We start from the raw sequence: 25,025 nt of genomic DNA, 5'->3' as shown, positions 1-25,025 counted from the left end.
AAGTCTTGATCGAGATCTTTATTAGGTCAAATTGAGTTAGTATTAGACCAAAATCATGCCAACTTATCGAGAAAGTCAATAGGCTTGAACACAGGACAAATTTGGCCTATTAAAAAACTAAACCAGTGGCTTAATGTAGGCTTGGGCGATGGTACCGCTTAAGTTAACGGACAAGCACAAATAATACTTGTTAGTGCTACCAGTAGTGGTACCATCTAGGGTAAGGATAATATCACTCAAAATTCAAAAATTACGATAGTAGTATTGCCGACATCAAAAGTTATGGTAATAGTACCACAATGTGTCAATGGTAGTACTGCTTGTATCTCAAAATTTAATGATTTAAATTTTTTAGCTCTATTTTTTAAGCCTATTGGGGATTATAAATATCTCATTCATTCTTAGTTGATAGAGTATCAAATTATAAGTTTGAAAAAGATTATAACTCTCTTTGAGTATTATTTGAGTTACTTATTCCTGAGTTTAGAGATTAGTCTAGTTATAAGAGGTGAGAAATTTTGTAAAAGAGAGTATAAACGTTCACTCCTAAGTCTTTAAAGAAGAAAAGTTATAACAAAAATGGTTGATTTTTATTTATTTAAAAAAATCGTTAGTAAAAATCGATAACCTTGATGGAAGAGAAATTGAGAGTGGAAATAGGTTGAAAAAATGAAATTTCTATAAATCAATTTGCATTACTTCTCTTACTTTTGATTTGTTATTACTTACTCGTTTACTTTACTCATAACCCTTATTCGTATTTTCAATATAAATTTATTGATCAACTAAAATTTACTATAGCACTAATTAATCCTTCGGGTATTATTCTAATGATAACATGATCGAAACATCTCAAGTCACTATTTTTATGACAAGATAACAGAAATGACTAAAGTCAGTAACAAGAGCATAATTAAAATAACCAAAAATGTTATTTCGATAGTAGTGCGATCAAATCGGCCAAGATGCTTTTCAGATACCAAGATAATCGAATTAGCCTAAATTATTATTCCAACGATAATGCAATGGAATTAGTTCAATGCACTGTGTCATTGATAATATGACCAATCCAAAATATTATTCCAATGATTAAGTGGTTAAATTAATTATCTAACATATATATATATAATATGTGTGTAATCAACACTACGTATCGAAACAAGGAGATTCCATCACTTACACGAAATCCAGAGTCTATTTTGGATAGCACGAAAAGCCATTCTCTTATTACAAAGATGAAATGGTGAGAGAGCGGATAATTATCTCTCTTTTGTAAACAGTGACTTTCACCAGCACAAGATAAAGCAGCACAAAATGGTGATTTGATAGTAGATGAACTTCGACCTCAGGAAACGAGTGGTATCATCATCTCTTTCTCCATTCTAGATTTAGTACCCCGAACCTGAAAAGAAAAGCCCTCCAGTAATGTAGGAAACCAACATAGCAGGCTGGTGCAAATACAAACGCTTGACCAAATCCAACTCACCATAATTCCTCGGTGTGTTGCACCGGAAGCATTCCATCCTGCTTGCGTAGTTGTGCTTGTTGCAGCCCGACCTGCTTGATTAGTCGATAACAAAAAGGGAGATTTAGCTACATAGGACGACGCCAACACACAGCCAGCCTCATCTGTTCCTAAAAGAGACGATCTTTACACCTCCCCATCTACTTTTCACGCATATACGCATGACAAAAGCACGGCTTCGAATACCAAGAACACCCTGACAATCTTCTGACGATTAGTTGCTAAAGCTTCTCGAAAGCTCACCGAAGACTAGCTCGATCAATAGGCAAAGCACAGCTGTGAAGGTATTTAGACATCACATTCCTATCACGCCCACATCCATTTTCACATCGATTGACTCGTCTCCTTATCCCAACGACTATTTGAACCCTACCCAAAGTACATTAGCTAGTATAGGGCTTCGTAAATCCTCAAAATCCTTTATTGTCTTCCCAAATATACTGATTTAAGCGTCGAAAATATGTCGGATGTCTTCCACCAGTGTGTGTACGTGTGTGTGCGCGTATACGTAAGAGCTATCAGTGTCTGTGCGTGTACGCATATGAAGAGGTGCGCAGTTGGGTCGCGAGCTGACCTCGTGCAAATCCAGTCTCCGGACTTCAATCCAGGTTGAGATTGGCTGGTGCTGGCGGACCCCCAGGACTGGGCGACTGCGGAGGCAGCGTCGTCCTTGGACGCACCGCACTTGAAGCAGCTGGGGCGGCTGGCGTAGTTGTGGACGCCGCATGCACAGCGCCAGTCGCCGGGCTTCACGTCCCAGCTCGCGTTTGGGCTCCCGCGATCGCCTTCATCCCCGCCCACCTTTGCCTTCTTGCATCGTTGGCATGACTCACGCCAGCAGAAGTTGTCGTACTGGCATGACCTGCATATCCAGTCTCCAGCCTTCCGGCTCATCTTCTCTCTCTCGCTCTATCTTCTATCTGCTACGCATGCAGCACAAGAATATGAAGAACAGGAATGAGAATAAGAAGCGGGGGATGGATTACCTCGAGGAAGCGGAGGAGAGAGTCACGACAAGAGAAGGGTAAGTTAGACGAGCAGCCGTGAAGTTGGTCGTCTTGGTTGTGTGGAGATGGTTGGCTTGGCCTTTTATAAGATTAGCCAACGCTAGAGTGTTATTCTCCTTGTTTCTTCAGCTGGCCCACACTGCAGATGGAATCACCCCATAGGAATTTAACCCATTGAGTTTGAGGGAGAGAGATGGGAAGGATAAGGCGACGCTTGTCTGGGGAGGATAAGCAGCAGGCCCTCACCGCCCCCCCACCTTTTACTCCATGGATTCCCCAACCCAGCAAATCGTGCTAAAGCTTACCATATTAAACCCAGGAAGGTTTTATGTGGGGATGGAAGTTCTACTCGGCCTTCGGGTCCGCCTTCGGCATCCGCACGAGAACACCACATGCATGCATGAGCGTGACAGAACCATTGCAAGGCCGTAGCGGCACATATATGCATCAAATTGGATGTCGCATATACGTTATATGTACATGCCGACTTTTGGCTTATCAACACATACCACTGTAGGACGATAAATACCACCCTCTCTTTGTTGGCATACACCTCTCAGTGCTGGATTTACCCATGAGAAATTATTCTGCTCTTCTCGTTTGGGTTAAGTATATTTTATGAATCGGTGTGACGTGTGGTCGACCCTCGTGTTCATGCAATCAATCTCTCCGATTTCTAGCTATACTTGGCGAGGTTTATTTCATGCCTTATGCTAGAAGATTAATTTTAAGTTTCGAGTTTTTAATTTTTGAATCAATAATATTTTATGGAAACGTGTTCGACAGTTTAAAAAGTAATATATACAAAAAAAAAATTATGTTGGATGTATGGGAATACTAGAAAAGTTAAGAAATATTTTTATTCATGAACAATTAACTATCGTCCGGACATAAGATATATATAACGAGAAAAAATTATTTAAAATAATCAAATCATATGCTTAAGAAAACTATGGATATGATAGTTAACAATAAAATAATTAATATTAAAAATATAAAAAATAAAGAAAGACTTAAAAATTTAAATATAAATATAAATAAAATTTAAATACTTTAAATTTAATTAAATATATAATCTTTTATATATCTCAATGATGATAAAACATCCATATAGCATCAAATTTGCCTAAACTTTAATTCGTATGACCGTAGTCATCATTTGCCTTCGTTCCTAACTAAATAAATACGATGAAGGCGGTATGATTTATGCCATAGTCATACCTTATGTTTTCATGACATTACAATTTACATTCACCTTTTATAGAAAAAGTGTATGTGTATGATTTATGTTTCATCACCTATAGTTTTATTTACTTACCAAAAAGGAAGTCACTGTCAGAATACTCTCTTTCGAACATTTATGGAATACATAATCAAAAATATATTTTTATAATCATAGATATTATCTATAAAAATTATATTTTCACTCCGATCTTCTCTCTCTTCCATCACACTATTTTTCAGTTCTCTCTTGTTGATTCTTTTCTTTATCTTACGTTACAGGATTTTCAGTATACCAAAAAATATTATAACATAATATTTTTATATAAATTTTATAAAAATAGTATACTTATAGTGTCTTTACATTATGTTACAGTGTTTTTCAACAATACTAAAAAACTATTGTAACACAGGATAAAATATAAAAATATTATATATTTTAATAGTATTTTTTTTATAGTAATAATAAAAAATATTATAGCACAATATAAAAATACTATAAAATAATGATTTTGTACCGTATTATAATATTTTTTATTTTTGTACTATGTTATTTTATTTTTCTATTATTGTCGATAACACTAGTGTAAAAATATTATAATTGGATTGTTTCACCCTATAGATTTTCCTACATCATCAATGTTGGTTTTTCAAAGATGTTAATTGACTTGAATGGTAAAGATTTAAACTTTTATACTAAAATCTTAGTATCAAAATTATCAACAACACTTAAGCTTTAAAAAAATTACTGAATTAAATAGAACGAAAATGATCTTTTTTTTTCTCTTAAAGAAATAGACTTGTGCATTTACATGCATAAGTAACGTAGAAAATGAAATTAGTCTCGAAAATATTTCCTGTTTTACAGAAGAGAAATGCTGAGATTGGAATCGGTTCTCTATAAACAAGTGGACTGATGTAATGCCTCCAAGGTACACAGATTCAACAGAGACTCAAAATATTGATCTTAATCTAAGTGCACATTGTTGAATTATTTTATATATATGATTAGACAAATCATGTATGTATAGAGGCAGTATTTAGATGATGTAGAACAATCTTAATTTCTAATTCAAATCATGCACATATTTTAAATCCAAAACAGTGTGATATTGTCATACTCTTAAGTGGCGGGACCAAAGAGTCGAATCTGCTGTTGCTGTTCCGATTAATCGGATATGATATGTTCCTCGGTGCAATAGGAAGCCAAAGGTTCCTCCAATATTGTCTTTTAGCTACTAATCAAATAGTAAAGCAAAGATTTGTCGTTATCATATGTTAGAATAAGCAGCTATTGGTGAGTTTAGCAAAACAGGATTTGGAGCTTTCACTGTTTTTGATGGAAGCGTCACAGTTGCTCATGTCGTTAACGCAAAGATAAATCCAAATTATGAGTGAGATTAATATATAATATTCAAATTTTGTTCTTTAGATTCTTAGTAATGCAAGATTAATTTTTTGTCCACCTATTTTAATCTTCATTTCACACACTCACATATAAATATTCTTTTAATATCTTCCTTTCCTTTTTTGTAATAATATATTAAATTAAGATTGAACCTACATCAACCCTCACTGATTTGATTCGTAAATGTGTGAGATAAAGATTAAATGAAGATTAAAAATAATCCCATAGTGTTTAAAAAATAAAAATAAAATAAAAATCAAATGATATGTTCAATCTCAGTTGTTTTAATCTCCATCCATCGGACTCAGAATCATCTTTGACCATCCCGAAAGGAAGCGTAGCAAACTCCAAGATGTCGAGAAACGCAGCTTTTGCAGTGGGGACAACAACGTGAACTATGCTTTCCAATATTCTTTCCATCTCTTTGATAACGTGGAAAACATTTGGAACAGAGGGAGAGCAGCACGAAGCGTGGCAGCCACTGTGGCGTGGTTGACTCCAATCATGCAACCGATCGACCAGGAGAACCTTATGTGCGTGCATGTGAGATACAAAGTCACCTCTGGGATGCGCCAACTGGGTGACGGCGACGGGAGGATAGGCGCCTTCCCCGGGTAGCGCGCCGGTGAGATGCCAATTGCAGTTTCATATGGCCTTATCATCTTCTTCTTCCTTTCATCTCAGGTGACCTTCAGTGCCCAGGGAATCACCAACTTTACCAACACATCACCCGACGTCTATATCACTAGACCAAATGAATATTCTCCCTCGGCCGCTATCTTTCTTTCGCCGACCCCTCCCTCCTCCGTCCAACCTTGGATCCAAGCCTCTCCCTTCTTCATCGAACATCAATGCTCGACGGTTCAAATGAGCCTTCACGTTCCATATTTCAATGAACCCCGTATTGGTCTTCTATAGCACCTACCTACACGAGGCATCGCTGCCTGAGCAATTCATCCCGAAGCAACTCAACCACAGTTATTGTTTGGGTGCATCGAATTCATTGATCTGAACTCTCAAACAAGGCCTCATTTCCACAGCTGGGAACCCACAAGAATGGTTGGATTCCTTTAATGCGGACAGAGCCTAATTTTAGATTGCAAACAAACCATCGGCGCGTTGAATTCATCGATATGAACTCTCAAACAAAGCTTCATTTCCACAATTACAAACCCACATAAATAGTTGGGTTCCATTAATGCGGACAGAGCTTAAGTTTAGATTGCAAACAAAACATCGGCGCGTTGAATTCACTGATATAAACTCTCAAACAAAGCTTCATTTCCACAATTACAAACCCACATAAATAGTTGGGTTCCATTAATGCGGACAGAGCCTAAGTTTAGATTGCAAACAAACCATCGGCGAGTTGAATTCACTGATATGAACTCTCAAACAAGGCCTCATTTCCACAGCTGGGAAACCACAAGAATGGTTGGGTTCCATTAATGCGGACAGAGCCTAAGTTTAGATTGCAAACAAACCATCGGCGCGTTGAATTCACTGATATGAACTCTCAAACAAGGCCTCATTTCCACAGCTGGGAACCCACAACAATGGTTGGGTTCCATTACTGTGGACGTATAGCCTCTTGTGGAGATTGCAAACAAACCAATGGTGCCCATCCTCGACTTATCCAAGCAAGTTACTATTTATTTGGGCAAGTTGAAATTTAATGCGTCTAACATTGTTTCTACAATAATCAAATTAAAGATAGATCACTTTTATATAGATCGTGTTAATCAAATATAACATAGTTCATTTACTATTTATATACATAATTATTCAATTGGCTTCCTTAATGTGATTTAAAGGCTTTTAGGTCAAATTTAATATGGTTTTAGGTTAATCCTATAACGCACAAAACATATAGCTATTGATTATCACTATGTAGTGAGACAAAGTATCAAACTGGGGTTCTATACATACACATGATCGATTGATCGATCGATTAACATAATTTTGATTTAACTAATGAAGTCAAGTTTCATTTAATTTATGTTTAAGATTGAGATTTTCAATAGGACGCGGGTATTAGGAGTTTCTTTAAAAACATTATGAATATTCTTTGAATCATTATTCTTTCATAACATTTTTTTTTATTGTGAATTGATTATAATTTTGCCAATTATATTGGCCCTACCATATATGGTTCTTCAACCAAATCAGCGGATATTACCGTACATTGCATATCGAGACATCCATCTCTATAAGAACACCGACCATGTAGTAAATAAAAATCATATTCTTTGTGAGTGTTCGATGTTCTAAGCCTTTCAATGCCAATATCAACAGCAATGGCGAAGGAGAGGAAGGCAGCGAGGCTCAGAGCGCCGCCGGTGACCACGACAGGCGTTCATGATGTGGAAATTGAGCTGTCGAGGGAGGCAAGCCCCTACAGCTTGTCGAGCGGCATCCTTCCTTCCCTCGGCGCTAGGAGTACTCGTAGGGTCAAGCTTCGGAGGTTCATCGTCTCCCCGTACGCCCGCAGATATAAGTACGTACGTTAATGCATGAATTCATTACATGCCATATCATCACTATAAACTACTGAATGATACTCCTCCACCTCTTCTTCTTCTTGGTTCTGTGAGATGCGTGTTCGGACGTCAACCGGAGGTCTTTGTTTCTTGTTCTTGTTGACATAATATGTGGTAGGAGAAAGCGATCGCGTGAGCTATGATGATTAATGCTTGTGTTTCTTTTCTTGGTTTCTTCTTTCACCGACGTCTGATAATATTTATTTCCGGGTTTGCATGTTACTGCAATTCTACTTAAACAGTAAACAATCCATAAATGTCTTTGTTTTTTATTTGATTGATACGCATATTTATCTCTTTTACTTCCAAACTCCCTTACTTCATATAATCACCTAACAATAAAATAAAATATAATTTTACTAATAGAATCTATTACTGTGAGCATTGATGTCGGAATTCTAACCACTTCCTCTTCGATCATCTTTGGAACTCTATCTCCGTGAACGTTACATCTATTCTCTCCGAAGAAGGGAAAAAAAAAAAAATGGAAGTAGCTAAAAATATTTTTGGAAGTAAGTGATAATTTGAGGACATTCATGTTCATCTACAAAGGAATATCTTAAAAATATTAAAAATTATAAATAATAATCCATAATTAATTATTGTTTTGTGTTATTCATTGCTTCTTTTTCTTTCGGATGACTTCCCACTGGTTGTGTAATAGCAAATATTTGGGTGCAGAGCCTGGGAGACTTTTCTTATCGTTCTGGTCGTTTACACTGCGTGGGCGTCGCCATTCGAGTTCGGATTCCTTGAGAGATCGAGGAGAGCTCTGGAGCTGGTGGATAACGTCGTCGATGCATTATTCGCAGTCGATATCGTCTTGACCTTCTTCGTGGCTTACGTCGACAAAACATCTTATCTGCTTATAGACAGTCGGAAGAAAATTGCTTGGAGGTACCTATCCACCTGGTTCGTTCTGGATCTTGCTTCCACTGTCCCTTTAGAGATCGTCCGAAGGATTCTACCTCGCAAGCTCGGATCTTATGGGTTCTTCACCATGCTTCGGCTTTGGCGTCTCCGAAGAGTTAGCTCACTTTTCGCTCGGTATGGATCTTATGGCTTCATGGTTCCCATTCGTATAAGTTTTCTTCGAATAATTGTCTTCATGCTTTTACTCTTTTGGTTTGCAGATTAGAGAAAGATAGGAAATTTAACTACTTTTGGGTTCGATGTGCGAAGCTTACCTGTGTAAGTGTAGTAGTCGGCAGATGCTTTTGCAAGTGTATTTTGAGCTGCACGCACCTCTAAACCACCTTCATCGTTTTCTGCTCTGATCTCACAGGTCACCCTCTTTGCGGTGCATTCTGCCGGTTGCTTCTTTTACCTTGTCGCTGCAAGGTATCATGATCCCAGCAGAACATGGATTGGGGCGTCTATCCCCGACTTCCATGTCCGAAGCTTGTGGGTCCGTTATGTCACATCATTGTATTGGTCAATCACCACCCTGAGCACCGTGGGGTACGGAGACTTGCATGCTCAAAACACATGGGAGATGGCGTTTACCATTGTTTACATGCTCTTCAACCTCGGATTGGCCTCCTACTTGATCGGAAACATGACCAACTTGGTCGTGCATGGCACCAGACGAACTAGAAATTATGTAAGATCGACCTTTGTTTCCCATTGCTCATGCATGCGTTAGACTAACTAACATGCATTTGCTTTCGGTGGATGGATGTGGAATTGTACGTACGTAGAGGGATTCGATTCAAGCAGCCACAGGTTTTGCTCAAAGGAACCAGCTCCCGGACCGGCTGCAAGACCAGATGATCTCGCATCTCAGCTTAAGGTTCAGGATAGATTCTGAAGGGCTTCACCAGCAAGAAACACTCGACACCCTTCCTAAAGCCATTCGTTCCAGCATTTCCCACCACTTGTTTTACCCTCTCGTTGCTAAGGTCTACTTGTTCCGGGGGGTCTCTCATAATATGCTTTTCCAGCTGGTAATGCTGCATAATGAATGCTCAATGCTCTAATCTTTGTTATCTTCTAGTCTTTCTCACTACAGTGGAAAATGTTTTGAAGGTGTCAGAAATGAAGGCTGAATACTTTCCACCAAGGGAAGATGTCATCTTGCAAAACGAAGCGCCTACAGACCTTTACATAGTAGTCACCGGCATTATGGTAATAAATACTCTGTGTCATGTGACAGATCTATTTGACTCCATTTTTTCTGTACAACGCTGATGCACTAAAACTTGGCAGGATTTGATTGATCATAGGAGCGGAGCCGAACAGGTAAATCGAGGAAAGATGGCTATCGACAGAGATGCCAAATTTTGGATTCTGTGAATAATCTTGTGGTTTTTATGAAGGTTTGTGGAGTGGCAAAGACAGGTGATGTTGCTGGGGAGATAGGAGTCCTTTGTTGCCGACCACAAGCGTTCACCGCACGAACAAGGTCGTTGTGCCAACTCCTGCGGTTGAATCGTACCACGTTCCTCAGCATCGTTCAGTCCAACGTTGGAGATGGCACCACAATCGTCAACAATCTGCTTCAGGTTCTTACGCTATGCTTGCTTACCTCTCTGTGCTAATCTCATGTAGCGTCGTTTTTGTGCAGTATCTGAAAGCGCAGGAGGATCCTGTGATGATGCGCGAGCTGCGGGAGATAGAGAACATGCTGGCGCAGCATCGATGTATTTGCTATCTCAACTTCGATGCTTGAGAGGCACATCAAATACGTCTAGAAAAGCTGCATGTAATTTTGCCTCTCAACGTCGATTGCCACGAGAAACAAGCAGCATCGATGTATTTGCTATCTACCGCCGAAGCTTGTGCTTATGTAGCGCTTTCTGGGCCAAAGAATGAGCAGAACAGATTCCAATCAACATGTGAAGACGATAGATAGATCAAATGTAAATAATTTGATCCACTTGGATTCCAATCAACATGTGGCTGCATCGACAGGACCACATGATTAATGTTAATTTGATTTGATTTTAGCCTGCTATTCGTAAGAGTCCTAAGGTGATGGAGATAATAACTCAGACATCGTCCGTAGTGTTAACCTACACAAAGATCAAAATTGTATACGATCAATTCTCAACGTTCACATTAAAATTAAGATAGAAAGTTTAGGAGGTAAGCCCAAGAAAATATTATATTAGATGGGTGAAATATTCATATTTTGGTCCATCACAAATGTAATGCCTACGCGATCCAGTCCATATGTGGGCTTGGATAATTTGGACCATACGTCCAAATCAACAATTTGGACATAAGTCCAAACCAACTAATCAACGAAATTAGGGTGAGATCAGAGAAAGAGCGTGCGCATGATGCGGCGTGCAGAGAAAAGAGGAGAGAGAAATAGAGAGAGAAAGTAAGGTTTCTGAGTTTTTCTGCTTGACGATCGGTGGCCAAACGTTGTCAGTTTCGGCCCAAATTTTATGTGGAGAATCCTTACAGCAAACTCTACAATCCTAATGGTGTTGATCTACAGTTTACCCTCTCTAAGGTATTTTCCTGCGATATCCATTTTATGAGACTTAGAATTCTTCTCGGAGGAGATCTACCTATGTGCTGAAGATATGCTTATTTTTGAGCCAAGATCTATGTTCTTGATATTATTCTGATCCTCTAGTTATTCTAGAGAAGACCTACTGTAAACCTGTTATCATTATTATTGATAGTGGAAGTTTGAGGTGGACTACGGTCCCGTGATTTTTCCCACATTGGGTTTTCTACGTTAAAAAGATTTGGTCTCACTGTGTGATTGATTTATTGCTCTATTGTTTATGCTGTGTTGGTTGATATTTTCATTTGGATATCAAGTTGGTATTTTGATGAGGAACCCATTTTGATACACAAAGAGGGAAAAGATTATTCCGCATTAACAGGTTTCTTCCCAACAAGTGATATCAGAGCATCAGGTTGTTTGGTGCTAGTTTTCTTATGTGATTGAAATGGAGCAGTCAGATGGTATGATTAAATTAAACTCATCAAATTATTCCATTTGGAGGCGTCTGATGGAAGATTTGCTCTATTGTAAAGATTTGTATAAGCCTATCAAGGTTAAAGATAAACCTTCTATTATGGACGATGAAGAATGAGAAGTTCAACATAGAAAAGCTATTACCTATATTAGAAGATGGATGGATATAAACTTGCATGAGCATATTTCAGATGAAATCAGAGCTGATGTTGTTTGGCAAAGGTTACAAAATCTCTTAGTGAAAAAGACAGTGGGAAATAGAATTTCTCTCCTCAGAAGGCTTGTAAATTTGAAGTATAAAGATGGTGGTAATATTGTTGAACACATAAGCCTATTTCAGAGTCTTGCAAACAAGTTGGTTGCTATGAAAATGAATATAGATGATGAAATGCAGGGATTATTACTTCTCAGCTCTTTACCAGAAAGTTGGGAAACGTATGTGGTGACTATTTGTAACTCCACGCCAGAGGGGACTCTAACCATAGATATGGTTAAAGACAGTTTGCTAAATGAAGATGCAAGAAGGAAAGAACAGGGTGAATCTTCTTCTGGTGCATTTGTTACTGAAAAACAAGAAAGACGTAGAAGAAGTCATAGCAGAAATCCATATGGTTATAGAGGAAGATCCAAGTCTAGAAGAGATATCAAATGTTTTCACTGTAATAAGCCAGGTCACATGAAGAAAGAGTGTAGGTTTTGGAAGCGAGAACAGAATGAAATGAAGAAAAATGAGAAAGAGATCAATACAGTTGCTGCTGAAGGTAATATCACTATTGTCTGTGATGAAGGTTGTGTTATCTTTGTAGCTCAGGACAGTAATTGGGTAATTGACTCCGGTGCTTCATTTCATGTTACTTCTCAGGGTGATTTCTTTAGATCTTACAGTGCTGGTGATTTTGGTAATGTCAGAATGGGAAACAATGGTACATCTAAGATTGTGGGTATTGGAGATATTTGCTTGGAGACTAGTATTGGGAGCAAATTGATACTCAAAGATGTAAGGCATGTTCCAGATATTCGTCTTAACTTGATATCTACAGGTAGACTTGATGATGAGGGTTTTGCACATTATTTTGGTGAAAGTAAATGGAAACTCACTAAAGGTTCTCTAATTGTGGTAAAAGGAAAGAAGATTAACTCTTTTTATGTCATGGAAGCTAAGCTACACAAAGGAGAGATTAATGCAATTCGAAAAGGTGAAAGTATAGATCTTTGGCATAAGAGGCTTGGGCATATCAGCGAGAAGGGACTTCAAACTCTTGCTATAAAGCAGTTCTTATCAGAGTTGCAAGGTACATCTCTTAAATCTTGTGATTATTGCTTAGCTGGAAAAACACATAGAGTTGCATTTCAGACATATCCATCATCTAGAAGATCTGATGTTATTGATTTAGTTCATACCGATGTTTGTACTATGCAAACTAGAACTCTTGGATGTGCTCTTTATTTTGTTACTTTTATTGATGACCATTCTAGAAAAGTTTGAGCTTTTGCTTTGAAATCTAAAGACCAGGTACTCGATGCTTTCAAGGAGTTTCATGTCAATGTTGAAAGAGAAACTGGCAGAAAGCTAAAGTGTGTTCGATCAGATAATGGTGGCGAGTACAGGGGTCCTTTTGAGAATTATTGCAGGTTCCATGGTATCAGGCTTGAGAAAACAGTTCCTAAAACTCCTCAACAGAACAGTGTGGCAGAAAGGATGAACAGAACTATTGAAGAAAGGATTAGGTGTATGCTTTCCCACGCCAAGTTACCAAAGTCATTTTGGGGGGAGGCTATCAGAACTACAGTTGACCTGATAAATCTTTCTCCATCAGTTCCTCTGCAAGGTGATGTTCCAGAGAGAGTATGGAGAGGAAAAGATATATCTTATAATCATTTGAGAGTCTTTGGGTGTAAAGCATTTGTTCATATTCCCAAAGATGAGAGATCCAAGCTTGATAATAAAGCAAAAGCATGTATCTTCTTGGGATATGGTCATGAAGAGTTTGGGTACAAATTATGGGATCCAGTGAACAAGAAGATTATTAGAAGCAGAGATGTTGTGTATCTTGAAGACCAATTGTTTGATGATGGTGATAATGTTGAGAAGCCAGAAACCTCTGTTTATATTCCTTGGAGTTTGGGTCCAGTTCCTTACCTGTAGTTCATGATGATCATGAGGGAGATGAACAAGAAGATTGTGGTGAGAATACTAGTGATGATACACATACAGTTGATGATGCTGAACCAACTGAACAGACACCTCCACCACCAGTTGAGATTCCATTGAGAAGATCCACTAGAGAGCGACAACCCTCTACCAGATATCCTCCACATGAGTATGTTATGCTTACTGACGGGGGAGAGCCAGAAACTTACCAAGAAGCTATTCTACATGAGAATAAGAGTGAGTGGGTTAAAGTCATGCAAAAAGAGATGAGATCCTTGCTTGAGAACCACACCTATGACTTGGTAAAGCTGCCGAAAGAGAAGAAAGCTCTCAAGAATAAGTGGGTTTATAAATTGAAGACTGAAAATAATAGCTCACAACAAAGATACAAGGCACGACTAGTTGTGAAAGGATCCAGTCAGAAGAAAGGTATTGACTTTGAAGAAATATTTTCTCCGGTTGTGAAAATGTCCTCTATCCGAGTTGTTCTTGGTTTGGCTGCCCGCTTGAATTTATAAGTTGAGCAACTTGATGTAAAAATAGCATTTCTTCATGGTGACTTAGAAGAAGAAATTTACATGGAGCAACCAGAATGTTTCAAAGTCAAGGGAAAAGAAAATCTGGTATGTAAGCTTAGGAAAAGCTTATATGGACTCAAACAGGCACCTAGACAGTGGTACAAGAAGTTTGATTCCTTTATGATGAGCCGAGGGTATGATAGAACCACATCTGATCATTGTGTGTTTATGAAAAAATTTTCAGATAATGATTTTATTATTTTACTGCTATACGTTGATGATATGCTGATTGTTGGCCATGATGTTGGAAAAATTGGAAAGCTTAAAAGAGAGCTAAGTAAGTCTTTTGCCATGAAAGACTTGGGATCGGTGAAACAAATACTTGGCATGAAGATTCTTCGTGATAGGAATAAAAGGAAGATTTGGCTATCTCAAGAGACTTACATTGAAAAGGTTCTTGAAAGATTCAACATGCGTAAAGCCAAAGCAGTTTGTTCCCCACTTGCAGGTCATTTCAAGCTTAGTTCGAAACAATGTCCTACAAGTGAGAAAGAAAAAGAAGAAATGTCCAGAGTGCCTTACTCATCTGCAGTAGGCAGTTTGATGTATGCTATGGTTTGTACTAGGCCAGATATAGCTCATGCAGTTGGAGTTGTTAGCCGATTTCTCTCAAATCCTGGAAAGGAACATTGGGCAGCAGTGAAATGGATATTAAGATATCTAAGAGGTACTTCCAGGTTGTGTTTATGTTTTGGTGATGATGAACCTGTGTTAGAAGGGTACACAGATGCAGACATGGCAGGTGATACTGATTCTAGGAAGTCCACTTCGGGATTCTTGATGACATTTGCAAGAGGAGCAGTCTCTTGGCAGTCTAAGTTACAGAAGTGTGTTGCTCTATCAACCACAGAAGCAGAATACATAGCAGTTACTGAAGCCTGCAATGAAGCTTTATGGATGAAAAAGTTTCTACAGGAATTTGGCTTGAAACAGGAAGGATATACTGTTTACTGTGACAGTCAGAGCGCTATTCACCTCTCAAAGAATTCAACATACCATTCTAGATCCAAGCATATTGATGTGAGATATCACGGGATTCGTGATGTGCTTGAGATGAAAGAATTACAGTTGGAAAAGGTGCATACCAATGATAATTGTTCAGATATGTTGACAAAGTCTTTGCCTAAGGAAAAGTTTGAAGCATGTAGGCGAAGAGCAGGCTTGGTATAGCCCATCATACGAGCTGGAGGGGGAGAATTGTTGGGTCCAGTCCATATGTGGGCTTAGACAATTTGGGCCATAAACCCACATCAACTAATTGGAGATTAGAGAGAACGAAATTAGGGTGAGATTAGAGTAAGAGCGTGCAGCGTGCGGCGGTGTGCAGAAAAAAGAGGAGAGAGAAAATAAGGTTTCTGAGTTTTTCTGCTTGACGATCGGTGGCCAAACGTTGTCAGTTTCGGCCCAAATTTTATGTGGAGAATCCTTGCAGCAAACTCTACAATCCTAACGGTGTTGATCTGCAGTTTACCCTCTCTAAGGTACTTTCTTGCGATATCCACTTTGTGAGACCTAGAATTCTCTTTGGAGGAGATCCACCTATGTGCTGAAGATATGCTATTCTTGAGCCAAGATCTATGTTCTTGATGTTGTTCTGATCCTCTAGTTATTCTAGAGAAGACCTACTGTAAACCTGTTATCATTATTATTGATAGTGGAAGTTTGAGGTGGACTACGGTCCCGTGGTTTTTCCCACATTGGGTTTTCCACGTTAAAAAGATTTGGTCTCACTGTGTGATTGATTTATTGCTCTATTGTTTATGCTGTGTTGGTGGATATTTTCATTTAGATATTAAGTTGGTATTTTGATGAGGAACCCATTTTGATACACAAAAAGAGAAAAGATTATTTCGCATTAACATGTTTCTTCCGACATAACGAATTACGATTAAGCATGATTAATGTGTTGCAATATCGAATAAATATGATCTCGAGATGGTAACTCCGATGTCCATAATAATATCAACCTATACAAGGATCAAAGTAGAATAGATATCAGATTAAATCCCTTGGTCAAATTAAAATTGAGATAGAAAATAGACTCACCATGAAATATTCATATTTTGGTCCATCGTTACGATTACAGATAAACTTCTCTCCTATCAATTATCCTAGAAAGAAATTATCCTAAAACAAATATAAAAGCACATAGAATAAGAATTATGTCACACACGAACATCACTTATGACAATTAAACTAATGCGATGGGAATAAAATTGGGAAGTCACTGTCAGAATACTGTCTTTCGAACATTTATGGAATACATAATCAAAAATATATTTTTATAATCATAGATATTATCTATAAAAATTATATTTTCACTCCAATCTTCTCTCTCTTCCATCACACTATTTTTCAGTTCTCTCTTGTTGATTCTTTTCTTTCTCTTACGTTACAGTATTTTCAGTATACCAAAAAACTATTATAACATAATATTTTTATATAAATTTTATAAAAATAGTATACTTATAGTGTCTTTACATTATGTTACAGTGTTTTTCAACAATACTAAAAAACTATTGTAACACAGGATAAAATATAAAAATATTATTTATTATAATAGTATTTTTATTTTTAGTAATAATAAAAAAATATTATAGCACAATATAAAAATACTATAAAATAATGATTTTGTACCGTATTATAATATTTTATTTATTTATTTTTGTATTATGTTATTTTTTTCTATTATTGTCGATAAAAATATTATTACTGGATTGTTTCACCCTATAGATCAGTCCCTAAGAGGAGAGAGAGAAGAAAAAAAGGATAGGTGATCGGAGATATTTTATATATTAGGTAAAACAAGGTAACGATGTTTAAGAATTCTAAAAATGATGTCGATAGAAACCCGAAAATTTGATTATTGATAGTGAAGGTTTTCCTACATCATCAATGTTGGTTTTTCAAAGATGTTAATTGACTTGAATGGTAAAGAATTAAACTTTTATACTAAAATCTTAGGATCAAAATTATCAACACCACTTAAACTTTCAAAAAATTACTGAATTAAATATAACAAAAATGATCTCTCTTTTTTCTCTTAAAGAAATAGACTCGTGCATTTACATGCATAAGTAACGGAGAAAATGACATTAGTCTTGAAAATGTTTCCTGTTTTATAAAAGAGAAATGCTGAGATTGGAATCGGTTCTCTATAAACAAGTGGACTGATGTAATGCCTCCAAGGTATACAGGTTCAACAGAGACTCCAAATATTGATCTTAATCTAAGGGCTGTTAAATGCATGCACATTGTTGAATTAGTTATATATATATATATATATATATATATATATATATGATTAGACAAATCATGTACATATAGAAGCAGTATTTAGATGATGTAGAACAACCTTAATTTCTAATTCAAATCATGCACATATTTTAAATCCAAAACAGTGTGATATTGTCATACTCTCGAGTGGCGGGACCAAAGAGTCGAATCTGCTGTTGCTGTTCCAATTAATCGGATATGATATGTTCCTCGGTGCAATAGGAAAGCCAAAGGTTCCTCCAATATTGTCTTTTAGCTACTAATCAAATAGTAAAGCTAAGATTTGTCGTTATCATATGTTAGAATAAGCAGCTATTGGTGAGTTTAGCAAAACAGGATTTGGAGCTTTCACTGTTTTTGATGGAAGCGTCACAGTTGCTCATGTCGTTAACGCAAAGATAAATCCAATTTATGAGTGAGATTAATATATAATATTAAAATTTTGTTGAGTTGTGCATTAAATCTGATATATTCTTTAGATTCTTAGTAATGCAAGATTAATTTTTTGTCCTCCTATTTTTAATCTTCATTTCACACACTCACATATACATATTATTTTAATATCTTCCTTTCCTTATTTGTAATAATGTATTAAATTACGATTAAACCAACTTAACTTTTTAAATTGAATTGATGCCCGATTATTGCGTACATCAATCCTCACTAATTTGATTAGTAAATGTGTGAGATAAAGATTAAAAATAATCCCATAGCGTTTAAAAAAATAAAAAAAAAAATCAAATAATATGTATGTATGTAGATAGTATTCAATCTCAATTTGTTTTAATTTCCATCCGTCAGACTCTGAATCATCTTTGACCATCCGGAAAAGAACCGTAGTAAACTCCAAGATGTCGAGAAACACAGCTTTTGCAGTGGGGACAACAACGTGAACTATGCTTTCCAATATTCTTTCCATCTCTTTGATAACGTGGAAAACATTTGGAACAGAGGGAGAGCAGAACGATGTGTGGCAGCCACTGTGGCGTGGTTGACTCCAATCATGCAACCGATCGACCAGGAGAACCTTATGTGCGTGCATGTGAGATACAAAGTCACCTCCGGGATGCGCCAACTGGGTGACGGCGACGGGATAGGCGCCGGTGAGAGGGAGAGCAGCACGAAGTGTGGCAGCCACTGGTGTGTGGTTGACTCCAAATCTTTCGTACCAAGATATATTTCTAAATTAATATAATAAAAATATAATAAAAACCGATACAGAAACAAAATAGCGTATCTTCAACCGTTGTTATCAAGAATTTTTAACTCAGAACTCTCGCTTTAGATAGTATAGGAAATCTTTTTTGCTTCAAAAATATGTTGAGCCGAGAGACCAAAATCTTTGTTTATATATATGTTCTTCCATCAAAACTATTTATTATCACCAACTCATAACGTTCAAGAATTAATTCAAATTTATAACATTTGGACTATAATGAAGAATTTTAATGATATTAAATATTTAATTTAATAATAATGATTTTATATATAATGAATAAAAAACTGAAATTATTTAAATCATAATAAATCAAGAAATTCATGATAATGAATTATGAATCTTAATGAGAACGGTTACATTATTATTAAATAAGATATTTAATAATAACAGTTACATTCTCCCACTTGGTCCATACGTTTAGCTTAATAATTTGAATTAATCTTTCTCGAACAACTTTCTTAAGAAATAAATACATGAATCATAATGATAAGTCCTCTAAGAGCGAATATTATCATCCATGTATTACGATATATTTAATTTCTTAATCTTAATATGGTAATATTACTTAATGAATAAACCTTATGTTTATTCTTGGTCCAATAACAATATATTTTCTCAAAATAACGTGCACATGAATGAGAAAATATCACAATATATAAGAGTTTCAATATCATTACAAAGTGGAACCAAGTCTCATTTTCTCTAAATGATCCTTGAATTTCAGAGGTGGCATGCCTTTAGTTAAAGGATCAACAATCATCAATTCAGTGCTAATATGCTCAATGACCACTTTCTTTTCTTTTACACGTTCTCTTAGGGCTAAATACTTAATGTCGATATGTTTACTTCGACTTCTACTTTTATTGTTTTAGCCATAAAGACAGCAGTTGAATTATCATAGAAAATTCTTAATGGCCTAAAAACAGAATCCATGATTCTAAGCCCAGAAATGAAACTCTTAAGTCATACACCATGTGAAGTAGCCTCAAAACAGGAGACAAACTCAACTTCTATGGTAGAAGTAGCAATCAAGGTCTGCTTTGTGCTTCTCCAAGAAATAGCTTCATCAGCTATCATAAAATTATATCATGATGTTGATTTACAAGAATCAACACAACCGACGAAGTCTGAATCTGAGTAACTAATCACATCCAGATTGTTTGTATATTTATACATAAACATGTAATCTTTGGTTCCTTGTAGATACCTCATCACTTTCTTTGCAGCTCTCCAGTGGTCCATACTTAGATTACTCTGACATCGACCTAGCATCCCTACAATAAATATAATATCAGGTCTAGTACAGACCTGAGTATACATAAGACTTCCTACAGCAAAAGTATATTGGATATTTTTCATTGATTCTCTTTCAAAGTTGTTCTTTGGGCATTGGTTCAAATTGAACCTATCACTTTTCACAATGGGAGCAACACTTAGTGAACAATCCTTCAGAAATCTTTCTAAAAGTTTATCAATATAGGTTTCTTATGATAAACCTAAAATGCCTCGAGGTCTATCTCTATGGATCTTAATGTCAATAATATAATATGCTTCACCCATATCCTTCATGTCAAAATTTTTAGAAAGAAATTGTTTCACCTCATGCAGCAAACCCTTATCGTTGGTTATAAGTAAAATATTATCTACGTATAAAACAAGGAAACATATTTTACTCTCACTAACCTTTTAGTATATGCATTGATCCATGAGATTTTTAACAAATCCAAGGGATTTTTAACAAATCCAAATAAAGAAATCACTTCATAGAATTTAAAATACCATTGACGGGAGGCATGTTTTAAGTTGTATATAGACTTCCTAAGCTTATAAACCAAGTGTTCACCAACACTAGAGGAGAAACCTTCAGGTTGTTTCATTTAAACCTCTTCATCTAGATCTCCATTAAGAAATATCGTTTTCACATCCATTTGTTACAACTCAAGGTCAAAATAAGTAACTAATGCTAAAATAATATGTAGAGAATCTTTCTTAGATACAAGAGAAAACATCTCCGTATAATCGATTTCATCTTTTTGAGTAAATCTCTCGTTAGGCAATTGCCTAACGAATCTTTCTTAGTTTTAAAAACTCATTTGCAACTAATAGTCTTTGCTTCATTATGCAACTCTATAAGATCTCAAACTCCATTGTTCATCATGGAATTCATCTCTTCTTTCATAGCATCATGCCACAAATTTGACTCTTTGCAACTCATGGCTTGTGAAAATGTTTTAAGATCATTTTTGGCTCTAATATTATAGTCAAATTCTTGTAAATATATAACATAATCACTAGGAATTACTGATCTTTTATTTCTAGTGGATCTTCTTAATGTTGTACTAATGATTCCCTGAGGAACTTGTGGTTCAACTAGTCATTCAAGAGCATATTGTAATTCCTAAACTGCTTGATCTATTAGAATACTATCAACAACTTATGGAATTTTAATGATTGGTTGTTCATGTTGGGAAATCTTGGTACGATATCACATGCGCAGCGGAAGAACAAGAAAACAAAATCCCCAATTTTCTAAAAAGATGTTCGTCATTGTGCGAAGATTGGTACGAAAAAAATCCGCGAAACAAACTGCGTACAGAATATATTATATTACCTAGGGAGATCGTATATCCCTGTTTCCTTGCAGGTCTCTAGGAGAGGGTGAAGGGGGTTAAGCATCCTCCTCTCTACCGGTGATCCACACAATAGGGCTGCGACGATTCTCCTCAAAACTCTAGGCCTGCACTAAGGTGGAGAGAGGGAGAAGAATAGGAGAGGCAAGAAAAGACTCTAGCCTATGAACCACTGAATCCCTCCTTTTTATAGAGGTTTCCTGTTAAACCCTAATGGATCCTCCCCTGGTGGGTGTTGGATCTGGATCCAATTACCCAAGCCTTTTATATTAGTGGATCTCTATCTAATAATCTCTCATGGGCTCTTATTGGATCTCGTCCATGAGAATTCAGGATTTTATTGGATATCCAATAAGATAGGGGCTCCGACGGATATCTCATATCCAAACCTCTACTCATCGCAATGCCTATCATATGCGTGTGACCCTCTAGACCCAATATCAAGCTGGCCGTGAGTCATATCTGTCAGAATTTCTTCTAATTTAGTGAATTATTATCTCTATAATAATTCACTCGACTCATCGACTACGGACATACTAGGTCACTACGTCATAGTCCCCAAACGATACAGGGGAATTCAATCCATTGGACCTGACTGTCCTTAGTTACCATATACCTATAGTCCGTTATCCATCTAATATCCCAGAAACTGTATATCGGGCATGGTGCTATCAGATCCATACGGTTTCTTCTCGAGTCTCGCTATAATCGGATTCTCCCGGAGAACCCTTTCTCTCTCAATCCGAATGACCATGGCTAGGGATTTGTCTGAGCAAGAACACATGAGATATTCCTCTCATAATGCCGAGAGTGGATGATCCTCTATCGACAATCAATAGCCCTTGTAAGTTCGATGTCACCCCCAAATAATAACCGTCTACTAGATTGGTTATAATTCATAGTACTCCAATGAGCACTTGTACTATATATCTAGTGTCCCCACACGAGCAGCTATACGACCAGCTGCATCCATCATATAGACGGGTATACAGTACACCAATCTGTTCGGTTATCATGATGTCCCTCTCGAATAATCTATGACCGGAATTATTTAGGATCTGTGTTTAAAGGTGAATCAGTCTCATTATCGTGATCTCATCATGATCTGATTCTCATTGCATAGATCTAAGGACATCACAATATATATGTATATATGTAATAGTTAATATAAAGTGATAAATACCAAAATATAATAAGCAAAAAGATTTCGTGTCAAGTCACATGTGCTATCACTCACATGATTGGCTTGTTGGGCACCTATAACTAACAATCTCCCACTTGACCTAAAACCAATCACCTATGTGTCTAATCTCCATCAGACTCCTGTGATGCTCAAAGACAATATGAGACAACGGCTTTGTTAGTGGATCTACAATGTTATATTCGGATGTAACTCTTTCTACTACTACATCTCCTCAGGTTATGATCTCTCCAATAAATTGGAACCTCCTCAGAACACTTCTTATGAGACCCGGGTTCCCTTATTTGAGTAATATCCCTATAGTTGTTGTAATATATGGAATCAGCTCCTTCCTACTTAGCCCGACTCCTAGATCTGTGATGAATTTCTTCATCCAAACTCCCTCCTTTGCTGCATCTGCTATAGCAATGTACTCCACTTTTGTGATCGAGTTAGTAGTAGTATCTTGCTTGGAACTCTTCCAGCACACTTCTCCTCCATTCAAGGTATACACATACCCTTGAGTCTGTGTAGCCTTCAACCCTGAGGTTACTACCTCCATATACTAGTAAAAGATCATTAGTCCTTCTCAAATACTTAAGGATATACTTTACTGCTTTCTAGTGCTCCAAGCTTAGATCTACCTAATACCTGCTCGTGACACTCAGAGCATGCGCTATATCAGGCCTAGTACATAGCATGGCATACGCGATAGACCCTATCGCTGAGGTATAAGATATCATATCCATGTTCGCCCTTTCTTCTGGAGTCTTTGGGACATACTCCTAGAAAGTGATATCCCATGTCTCATCGGTATGAGACCTATCTTAGAATTTTTCATGCCAAACCTTTTGACAATGGTTTCTACATACTTGGATTGGGACAAGCCGAGCATCCTCTTGAATTTGTCTCTATAGATCCGAATCCCCAAGATATAGGATGCTTCCCCTAAGTCCTTCACGGAGAAGTGTCTAGATAACCAAGTTTTTACTATGGATAGTATTCCTATGTAATTCCCAATAATCAGGATGTCATCCACATATAACACCAAAAATGTGATAGCACTCCCACTTACCTTCCTGTACACACAAGGCTCATCTTCACTCTTAACGAAGTCATAAGATCTGATTGCCTCATCAAATCTTATGTTCCAACTTTGGGAAGCTTGCTTTAGTCCATAAATGGATCTAAGCAACCTACACACCTTATATGGCCAGTTCTTAGACATTAATCCCTTATGTTGTATCATATACACCTCCTCCTCGAGGTTCCCAATGAGGGATGTAGTTTTCACATCCATCTGCCAGATCTCATAATCATAGTGTGTTGTAATAACCAATAGAATTCAGATGGATTTTAGCATTGCTACGGGTGAGAAGGTTTCGTCATAGTCAACACATTGCCTTTGAAGATACCCCTTAGCCACTAGCCTTGCTTTATAATAAGTAAAAAGATTCTGTGTCAAGTCACACGTGCCATCACTCACATGATTGGCTTGTTGGGCACCTATGACTAGCAGTTCAGCACTAGTTTGTACTTAAGGAGTACTATGAATTATAACCAATCTATCGTTTGATGTGGAAGGTTGATATTTTATATGATCATGTACGGAAACTATGTTTTTGAAATGATTGCTCTCATCCTCAAGAAATTTAGCGTTTCTTGATTCCACAATCCTAGTTGTGTGAGATTGACAATAGAACCTGTAACCTTTGGACTTTTCAGCGTATGCAATGAAATACTCACTAATAGTCCTCGGGTCCAGTTTCTTCTCTTATGGATTATATATCCTGACTTCAGACGGACATCCCCAAACGCGCATATGTCGCAAACTCGATTTTCAACCTTTCCATAATTCAAATGGTGTCTTTTGGACAACTTTGGTTGGAACTCGGTTTAATATATACACAGTCGTCTTTAGTGCTTCAGTCCACAAGAACTTAGGAAGATTGGAGTTACTAAGCATACTCCGCACCATGTCTAATAATATTCGGTTTCTTATTTCTGCAACACCATTCTGGTCTGGAGAACTAGGCATAGTGTATTGGGCAACAATCCCATGTTCTTGAAAAAACTAAACAAAAGGACCATGTGCTTGTCCATTTTCAGTATATCTACCATAATATTCTCCACCCCTATCTGATCTCACAATTTTAATTTGCTTACCACATTGGTTCTCAATTCCAACCTTAAAGACTTTGAAGGCATCCAATGCTTCATTTTTGTTATGAAGCAAATATATATACATATATCATGAGTAATCATCTATAAAGAAGATGAAGTATTTCTGACTATGTATGTCTATATCTGGATAATATATATCAGTATGAATTATCTCTGATAAGTCTG

General features: G+C 36.9%; 2 protein-coding genes across 3 annotated transcripts; one reads left to right on the top strand and one right to left on the bottom strand.

Annotated features, from left to right (window-relative positions):
• Positions 1–1,198: 1,198 nt before the first annotated feature.
• On the bottom strand, positions 1,199–2,631 carry LOC135634851 (RNA-binding protein involved in heterochromatin assembly dri1-like). 2 transcript variants are annotated; one of them, XM_065145515.1, is made up of 4 exons: positions 2,512–2,631; positions 2,100–2,445; positions 1,487–1,560; positions 1,199–1,402 (listed from the first exon to the last, which is right to left on the bottom strand). In XM_065145515.1, exons 2-4 carry the CDS (start codon positions 2,417–2,419, stop codon positions 1,389–1,391), a joined length of 408 nt encoding a protein of 135 aa, XP_065001587.1. In that variant the 5' UTR covers positions 2,420–2,445; positions 2,512–2,631; the 3' UTR covers positions 1,199–1,388. The 2 variants fall into 2 exon arrangements, with proteins under 2 accessions (XP_065001587.1, XP_065001588.1); XM_065145516.1 differs by having other exon boundaries at positions 1,200–1,402; positions 1,487–1,557.
• Positions 2,632–7,457: 4,826 nt separating this feature from the next.
• Positions 7,458–10,649, top strand: LOC135636336 (potassium channel AKT1-like). Its single transcript, XM_065148026.1, has 9 exons — positions 7,458–7,658; positions 8,383–8,748; positions 8,835–8,892; positions 8,987–9,304; positions 9,402–9,647; positions 9,730–9,828; positions 9,910–9,942; positions 10,020–10,205; positions 10,268–10,649. The coding sequence occupies exons 1-9, from the start codon at positions 7,459–7,461 to the stop codon at positions 10,370–10,372; spliced, it is 1,611 nt and encodes a 536-aa protein (XP_065004098.1). The 5' UTR covers position 7,458; the 3' UTR covers positions 10,373–10,649.
• The last annotated feature ends 14,376 nt before the right edge of the window (positions 10,650–25,025 follow it).

Source organism: Musa acuminata, chromosome BXJ3-4 (genome assembly GCF_036884655.1).
Source record: "Musa acuminata AAA Group cultivar baxijiao chromosome BXJ3-4, Cavendish_Baxijiao_AAA, whole genome shotgun sequence".
NCBI classification, from domain to species: Eukaryota; Viridiplantae; Streptophyta; class Magnoliopsida; order Zingiberales; family Musaceae; genus Musa; species Musa acuminata.
The sequence above is the reverse complement of the archived record's forward strand: the minus strand, read 5'-3'. Positions and strand labels throughout refer to the sequence as shown.

Coding starts and splice junctions, on each gene's coding strand:
- LOC135634851 (XM_065145515.1), bottom strand. CDS start 2,419: ATGAGCCGGAAGGCTGGAGACTGGATATGCAGGTCATGCCAGTACGAC. Junction 1,561..2,099: donor GGAGACTGGATTTGCACGAG/GTCAGCTCGCGA, acceptor CGACTAATCAAG/CAGGTCGGGCTGCAACAAGC.
- LOC135636336 (XM_065148026.1), top strand. CDS start 7,459: ATGGCGAAGGAGAGGAAGGCAGCGAGGCTCAGAGCGCCGCCGGTGACC. Junction 8,893..8,986: donor GATGTGCGAAGCTTACCTGT/GTAAGTGTAGTA, acceptor CTGATCTCACAG/GTCACCCTCTTTGCGGTGCA. Junction 9,305..9,401: donor CCAGACGAACTAGAAATTAT/GTAAGATCGACC, acceptor GTACGTACGTAG/AGGGATTCGATTCAAGCAGC.